At 40.3% G+C, this 8,641-nt stretch overlaps 1 protein-coding gene across 1 annotated transcript; it reads left to right on the forward strand.

The window, feature by feature from the left end:
* Positions 1-313: 313 nt before the first annotated feature.
* LOC109267048 (tripartite motif-containing protein 77-like) lies at positions 314-8,032 on the forward strand. The gene is made up of 6 exons (XM_019449553.2): positions 314-724; positions 1,383-1,478; positions 4,036-4,266; positions 4,958-4,980; positions 5,917-6,014; positions 7,539-8,032. Exons 1-6 carry the CDS (start codon positions 314-316, stop codon positions 8,030-8,032), a joined length of 1,353 nt encoding a protein of 450 aa, XP_019305098.1.
* Positions 8,033-8,641: the final 609 nt, after the last annotated feature.

Consider the following 8,641-nt stretch of genomic DNA (forward strand, 5'->3'; position numbering starts at 1 on the left):
AGAAGAGAAAATAAGGGGAAACCATGATACCTTTGGACAAAAACAATGCCCCCTACTATGACTAGGGGTGAGCCAAAACCTCTGATGTCTTTGTAAAAGAGACAACATGGCTGACAAATCCTGAATTTCTAATGGAAGCTGAAAAGCAGGGCTGGAGGCCATGGCTGGAAAACAAGGACGCAGGCTCTCAGTCTGGAAGACTCTCCTTCCGCCTCACCATCTTACTCCAAGCACCACCCATCCTGTTATCGTGCATGTGTGTATTAGTGAGCAAAAGCTTATTTATTTTATTTCCATTTATTTCCTCAGAAACATGGATTCTACTTTTGTGCGCTGCGCCCCCAGTCTGCTTATCTGTTCCATCTGCAAGGACTATTTCACAGACCCTGTCACCATTAACTGTGGACACAGCTTCTGTACTCCGTGTCTCTGCCTCCTGTGGGAAGATGCCCAGCATCCCACCCGCTGCCCTGTATGCAGGGCAGTATCTCCACGCATGGACTTCAAAAGCATTATTTCTGCTGAGGGACAAGCTCGTGCTAAAAAAGAATCAGTTGCCAAGAAGTTACCGAGGTCTGCCAGGCAGATGTGTTGGATACACCAAGCACTGAAGAATATCTTCTGTCCAACTGACAAGAGCCTGCTGTGTTTGCAATGCTCTCATTCGCCAGGGCATACCACTCACATACACTGTCCAGTTTCACAGGTTGCTGAGCACTGCAGGGTAAGTACTGCCTCTGAATGCATGTGAAATGTGGAGGACTTGGTATCTGATAGGCAATGAGCAAAAGTGATTTTATTTTTCTTCTCTTATGCCTTAAACAAGTAGAATTTGTAAACACCATCTGCCAGGCATGGTTCTAAAACCTATGGATACAGCACCGAAGAAACTAAACAAACATCCTTGCTCCTCTGAAGTTTAAATTCTATTAGGCTGGGGGAGAGGAATGATGATGACTTGAAGAGGGTGCTGGTGTTTCAGTGTAACTGGCCAGGTGGATAATCTCTAGTGGCAGTTGACAGTCATTGGCTACTTCTGCCATGATGACAATAAGGCTCTTCAATATGTTCTAATCATGCCATAGAAAACGTGATGGCTATCATTTCAAAATTAATATGAATTAAGATTCATTTCTGAAAATGTTCCATGTTACGTATAATATCAGTACTAGATTCCTCAGATAATAGATTTCATTTCCAAATTCAGGAACTCTACTTTTGGTCAGCCTCCCAGTTGTGACTTATTTGCGTTCCCAAAGAAACTCACTGACATCTCTGCTTCCTTTTTTATTTTTCTCATGTCTATCCCTTTATCACTTTTTGAGGTATCTGAAAATTACATATTTGTTTTTCTAGTGCTCAAATTTGTAATTCTTTTACAGGAGAAACTTCTGATGCAAATGAAATCTATTTGGAAAAACAGGCAGAGAAATCAGAGAAATATAAACAAAGAGTACAACTTACTTAGAGTATGGCAGGTAAGTGGGAAGCCCTATTTCCCTTGGACCAGGTTGGGACAGATACCATGGTAACTGACAGTGGAAGAACCTAAGTTAAATCATAATGTTTCCTGACCAGATGATCAGAAAAAGAGCTACATATAAGAACTGTATGAAAACATGACCTTCAGTGCAGGATTTCACATTGAGTCCATTGTATAACTAAAAGCCTTTCCCTGATTTTTCTGGATAAAGCAATATGTGCCACTAATACATTATCAGGGACAAGAAAATGCACTCTCACAAGGCAGAATGCAATGATCAGTAGGGTGGAGGTAAATACAGACTTCCGTAGGAACTTAGTAAACTTTGAATGTTAACAAAAGCTTCTCAAACCAGTAAAACATCAGTGTGATAAAATAAGTTATTAGAATTTAATTTCCTGTGTATTGATGGCAAAGAGTTCTGAGGGACAAGAAAACTAAAGATGAGACAAACCAGATAACCCATGGAATTGTTTGAGATCTCGGTGCTGGACCTACTGATTAGTAGATAGGATATGAAGCAGAACATAGTGAGAAGTGTGGCTAGAAATGTAATCGTAGCCAGGTCAAGAATGCAAATGCCTAGTTAAGGATTTTTGATTGTGTCATTTATTGATTCACAAAGAGGAACAGAGAACCTGATCTAAAGAAGAAAATGACACCATTATTTTCAAAGAACTTGAGCAGTACTAGAGGAGACCTAGAGACCTATAAAAAGGCAATATGAGGGAATAATACTTCACTGAACAGGAATCTGTACATGGTGCTGTGAGAGTGCCAAAGGGGAATAAGAACATTAGCTTGATTGTTTAGGATGGATTTCTGATGAAACATTCATTCATATGAGGACCTATGGTATGTTGCTCACTGTTCTAGGCCAACAAAGAGATATATAACTGGACAAAAAGAGAAACAAATCACTGACCTCATTAGTTTATAATCTAATGAGAGAACTCAATCCAGAAATTTAAGAAGTAAACTTTAAGCTATATGACATTTATGAAGTCCTTGCAATAAAATGAAGGCAGAAAATGGGTATAAAGAGTGCAGGCTGGGATGTGCTGGTGTAACCATTGCCAAGGTTACATCTGGGCAGAGATCTGAGTGGTTGTTAGAAGATGGTGGGAGATGAGCACCTGAGAATGCAGCTTCCCAGAGCAGAGGAGACAGAAGAGATTAGTAAAAGAAATGAGTAGTAAACAAGATCAAGGTGAAGTACTATAAGAATGAATCATATTATTTCAATTTAGTAAAAATAGGCTCTTGGTTGGAACCTATTGTTGGAATGTGTGGTTCAGGAACGGGTAGGAGACAGAAGGGAAGACTCATTGCTTGGATGAATAGTTGAAAATTGCATCCCTGGGCACAGTGAGTTTGATCACATCTGGTCACTAAGTCTGGCTTTGATGACAATGAAAGTGTTAGCATAGAAGCTGGATAAAGTCATTATAATAACAATATTTAGTTTTGACATTTCCAAAATAATTTGATAAATGTGTATATGTTTAAGAGCTGTGTGAAAAGAAAGGGAAAGAGAGTGTGAAAAAGTGTCTGAATGAGAGAATAAAATGGAGACAGGCCCATAGGACAAGGGAGAGAGAGACACAGAGACATGAAGGCAAGGCAAGAACTAGTTTGTGGGATAGTAATGTAGACCAGTAATATCTCTGAGAAGACAAGACAGGGGGACCAGTAAAGAGGAGGTGGGTTTAGCCCCGGTAGTAAGAGGCAGGCAGAGCCCAGCACTGGTGGAAGAGTGTGTGTAAGGAATGGAGGTAATTTAGAAAGATCAGGTGTGATGTCCTCTGTTTTCCTGAGAAAGCAAATTGTTGCTTTTTCCTGAGAGCAGATAGTCAGTTTATAAGTACAAGCATTGAGAAGAATGGATTATGATTTTGAGATTGTTATGAATCCTGTAAAACAACAAAATTTGATCTTAAATTTCTATTTTCACATGAAAATATGGAAGTTTGAGAGTAAGTAGTTGGAAGCAGTGGTGCAGGCAAACAAATAAATGAAAAGGAAGAAAAGGAAGGAGGGAGGAAGGTAAGAAAGAAGCCAAATATGTGGTTTCTTAGAAGGAGAAAGACCTAAAAATGTATGTAGTACTTCTATGATCTGAATTGCTTCCTCCCCCAGTTTGTATGTTCAAACTCTTACCCCCAAGGTGGTGGTAATAGGAGTGGGGGCTTTGCAAGGTGATTAGGTCACGAGGCCACAGTCCTCAGTAATGAGACCAGTGCTCATCTAAAAGAGACCCTGGAAATGTCCCTTGGGCCATCTGCCATTTGAGAACACAACGAAACGATGGCTATCTAGGAAGTAGACTCTCACCAGATACCAAATCTGCCATCATCAATTGTAGACTTCCCAGCACACAGAACTGTGAGAAATAGTTTCTGTATTCATTAGGTACCCAGTCTGTGGCGTTTTTGTAAAAGCAGCACAACAGACTAAGATCAGAACATTGGGCATAGCATGCAAACTGTAGATAATGAGAGAAGAGTAAAACTGTCCAGATACATGACCTAATTAAACCAATGTCACTTCAGGGTTTTGTAAATCTAAGGATGGTGATGATCAAGGCTGAATATCCTAAGGTGTACCAATACCTCCACAAAGAAAAGCAAAAACATTTAGAGAGCCTGGCAATTGAAGGCAAGATAATTTTTCATCGACTCCGGAGAAATGTAGCTAGAATGCTTCAAATGGGGAAACTCCTGAAAAGAATCTATGAGGAGCTGAAGGAAATGTACCTCAAAGCAGATGTGCACCTGCTCCAGGTAAGGACTGAGGAAGGATGAACATGAGCCTGGCTGGAAATCATTTATATCCACTGAGATCCATATCCCTTTTGACCTCCATTATTTTTCTGGTTCCAAAGTTCAAATTCTGCCTCCTCTGTGCAATAGCAGGCTTTGCTCCTCCAGTATAACCCAGGGATCCAGGGTCACATCCACCTTATACAGGAAAAGGAAAACTATATAGAAATGTGAGGAACAGATCCAGAAAAAAATCATCTCACTTTTTCTACTAAGAGTTTCTAACCAACTGCCACAAAGCAGCTTTTAAATACATAATTCAGTTTTGTATCTGGACTTGTCAGTATGTGGGATGTATCCATTCTTTCTCTTTTGAAATCGTAGATTTAGAGCCCACACACCCTTGTAAGAACTTTGAAGAAACCCTTCGTGAACCTCACTGTATATTACAACCAAAGAGCCATTGTTTGCTCTAAGAACACCTTCTGCTTTAAATTTTATCATGATCATAATTTTATCATATAATACATAGAAGACCATATAAATAGAAGACCAAATCTTATCTTTTTAAGGATAAGGAAAAGGGCAAATGATTTTACCAAGGAAGAAAGTGGAGATAGAGAATTTTCCAGTTCAGCCTCATAGCCTCAGACTAGACTAAACAGGGGAATATCTTGTGCTCAAAGCTAAGCCTTCCTCTTTCTCTTTACAGGATTTGGGAGACATCATGAAAAGGTAAATTTGCCCCTCCATCCAAGTTATGGCATCGGTGACAGTGGTCAGGTTATTTCTGCTGAGATGGACCCACAACTTTTTATGACAAGTTTCTTTATGCCCTCATTTATTCCTTGTCTAAGACACTTCTTGGTTTTATATTGACCACTCTTAGGTAAAAGTGAGGGTTGAAGCAGGGTGTGGTTTCAGCTGCAAGGCTTAATGCAGAAGTTGCCAAATATAACTTTTTCCTGCCTCTAATTTTCAAAATCCTAATTATTTGAGGCTTATTCCACATATTCTGTAGGAAAGGCAGATAAGCTCAGAGAGGGGTGCCTGGGTGGCTCAGTCCGACTTCGGCTCAGGTCATGACCTCTCAACTTGAGGATTCAAGGGTTCGAGTTCCGCATTGTTTTCTGTGCTGACAGCTCAGAGCCTGGAGCCTGAGTCTGTCTTTCTGACCCTCCCTTACTTGTAGTCTCTCTCTCTCTCTCTCTCTCTCTCTCTCTCTCTCTCTCTCTCTCTCAAAATAACTAAACATTAAAAAAAAACAACAACAACAAATGAGCTCAGAGAGGCTGCAGATGGAAGGATGATGAGAAGAGAGGGGAGGGAAAAAGATGAAAACCCCTACAGAGATTAAGCTCTATATATTAGGCCCTATTAAGCTCTATTTGACACCTATTGGGTTTCAGGAACTAAATGAGAACAGCTGTGTGCCTTCCATAGGGAAGGCGAAGGGAGAAAACACATTTGTGAGTGATCTATCTTACGGAGATTGAAGTGATAAGAGCACAGTAGCTAGTTATAAAATACAAGAACAACTACAACATCCCTCAGTTTGTGGAGTTAAACTCTGACCCTTTGCACCCAATTGTGAGGATTTTGAAGGAGCATCTTCAAGGGAGGCTTATGATAGGACTAGAGGGGTCAGTAAGTGGTTCTGTTTCTTTGCAGGAGTCAGTTAGTGCAGGCGCACTTGCCCCAGCCTGTGGACCCACAGCTCAGTGAGTGGACAATCACCGGGATGTCTGAAAGGCTTAACAACTTCCGAGGTAAGAGGTGGCGCCCTGGTGAGACCCCACTATTTCCTCCATGAGGAGATACACCTGGAGGACCTCTCCTCATTGCTCTATTAGTCTTTGCAGAGAACTGGGAAGCAGATAAATATGCAAACCCTTGTAATTAACCATATTTTATTGTTAGATACCTGAAGGCAGTCAAAAACAATTAAATATAACACTTATATGACAATTTACAGTGAGTTTAAAAAAATGAAGCACTTGACATATAGTTATTTGTTGGGGGACGGGGAGGCAAGCAGGAAAGGAGCAGAGAGAGGGGGAGACAGAATCCTGAGCAGGCTCCACACTGTCAGTTTGATGTCAGCGCAGAGCCCGACATGGGGCTCCATCTGATGAACTGTAGGATCATGACCTGAGCCGAAATCAAGAGTCAAATGCTTAAACAACTGAGCCACCCAGGCACCCGGAAAGCACTTGACACATAAAACTGCATATTCATTCAGTGTATTTTAACTTATAGTTGTTAATTGTAGTTATACGTAGATGTTCAGATTCCTAGAAGCACCTTAAATTGTTATTTAAATGTTTATCTAAAAATTTAAGTTAGTGAATGTATTTGAAAAATCATTAGATTTTAGATTTAGAAAGGGATAAAAATGTTTATAAAAAACAGGTATAACCAGAAAACACATGGAACACATGATTTGCTGTGTGGATTCGCTGTCCCTAAGAAAGAAGTAGACAGTGAGCCTGGCTGACAGGAGAAGCAGGCATGGGATGGGATAGGTTGGATTCCCAGTCCGTGATGCCTGAGTTAGAAATTCAGAGAAAGGAACCACTTCTTTAAAAAAAAAAAAAAAAAAAAAAAAAAAAAAAAAAAAGGCAAATATGGATTTCCAGTTTCTTTTCCCTTTGCTGGTTGACATGTTACATCTTTGTGTTTGGACAAAGTTATCACTATTTAAGACTAATAAGAATAACAGTATCATATTTTTGAAATGATATATAATATTTATTACTGTTACTATATTTATTTGATTTTGTGCAAGTTGATAAATGAGAAAGCTTGAGTGAAGGGCCATCTTGGTATTTACTTGGCATCAATGAGCAGGCTCCCAAATTTTCAATGAGCTAATGAGAATAAAACCAGATCCTGCCATCCTACATCTTTAAGTATTCTCAGAATTGTTTTTCATCTAGTTGTATGAATAGAGATTTACTTGCTTAGGCAAGAAGCCCCTTCTCCCGAATGGGTCTCTGGATTGCCAATGACACACAGCCCGTATAGTCACTTGTGATAAAGGAGTGTTCTGGGGCAGTTAGTGTGGACTCTGCCATGAAAGCTGTTACATGTTCCAGAATTTTACGAGGAATTACTAAGTGGTAAGTACCTTGAAACTGGCCATGGTGGTGTGGGAGTGTTCCCAGCAAACAAACCAGTTTTGTTTGGTTTTAGAGATTTGGTTGTTCAGCATTTGCTAGAACACTATTGCACTTGTCCCACAGAAATTTTAAACTCTGTTCTTTGACTTCACTGTTTTCATTTTACTTAAGTGTATATTACATTTGATGATAAGATAAGGAATTACCGTGTGCCTCTGTTTGAAGACCTGAGACGTTTGCAGTGTTGTCCCGACCATCAAGACCTGCCCCACAGTCCAGGGAGTTCACAGTATAAGCCTTCCTGGGCAGCTCAGACCTTCACCTCTGGCAAATATTACTGGGAGGTGGATGTGGGAAACTCTCAGAATTGGATTATAGGACTTTGCAGGGAATCCTGGACAAAACGCCATGACATGCTGCTCAACTCTGAGGGTATCTTTCTACTTCTGTGTGTCAACGTGGATGACCATTGCCGTCTCTTCTCTGCCTCCCCGCCACTGCGCCACTACATTCCAAGACCCCAGGGCTTGGTAGGGGTGTTTTTAGATTATGAATTTGGTATAGTAAGCTTTGTTAATGTTGCCAAAAGTTCCCTCATTTGTAACTTCCTTTCCTGTTCCTTCTCCTTCCCTCTCAGACCTTTCATTTGCTATGGACCCAAATGATCAGGAACAGCTCACAAACCTGACCAAGGTCTTAGCAATTTTAATAGCTGGGGAGGGTTCTATCCTGGTGACTTCTTGAGTGGGGAAAATCACTGATGCTAATGGTCTTGAACTTCATTTTACCTTCAGGGGATACATTTGTTGTATTATTTTTTTAAAGTGGTGACACTGTGAAGGATGTACATTTGTCTTTTCTATTTTATTGAAATAAAAGTACTCGCTTTTATTATATTGTGTGGGATATGTTCACTTTTCATTTGCTATCTGGGCTTGCTAGAGGTGAAAGAATGCATTGATGTGGAAACTAGCTAAATGGATGAACACAGAGCACAGAGGATTCTCCTTCCAGACAGTTCTTGTCAAAACTCAGTATCCTGTGGAATTCTCTTCTCCCTGAATTCATCTGGCTAACTTCCCCCTCCATAAGTTCTCAGTTTACTGGACTAGTTTAGGTCACATTATAACAAAGCTCAACAACAGCTTATCCCTTCCCTTTGTAAAAGTCACAACAGAATTTGGATCTTCTTTTCTAGTTTGCAAATCACTAGAAGGGACAGCCAATGTCACTCCTCTTCATAGCACATTCCAAGAATGAAACATCAGTCTGGG

The sequence above is a fragment of the Panthera pardus genome, unplaced genomic scaffold, assembly GCF_024362965.1.
Source record: "Panthera pardus isolate Hobbes unplaced genomic scaffold, ASM2436296v1 HiC_scaffold_12, whole genome shotgun sequence".
NCBI lineage: Eukaryota > Metazoa > Chordata > Mammalia > Carnivora > Felidae > Panthera > Panthera pardus.

What these genes read in the sequence shown, in the direction of transcription:
- LOC109267048 (XM_019449553.2), top strand. Translation starts at nt 314, where the DNA reads ATGGATTCTACTTTTGTGCGCTGCGCCCCCAGTCTGCTTATCTGTTCC. An exon ending in ACTTACTTAGAGTATGGCAG is followed by an intron (nt 1,479 to 4,035) that starts GTAAGTGGGAAG and finishes ATGTCACTTCAG; the next exon opens with GGTTTTGTAAATCTAAGGAT. An exon ending in TTGGGAGACATCATGAAAAG is followed by an intron (nt 4,981 to 5,916) that starts GTAAATTTGCCC and finishes GTTTCTTTGCAG; the next exon opens with GAGTCAGTTAGTGCAGGCGC.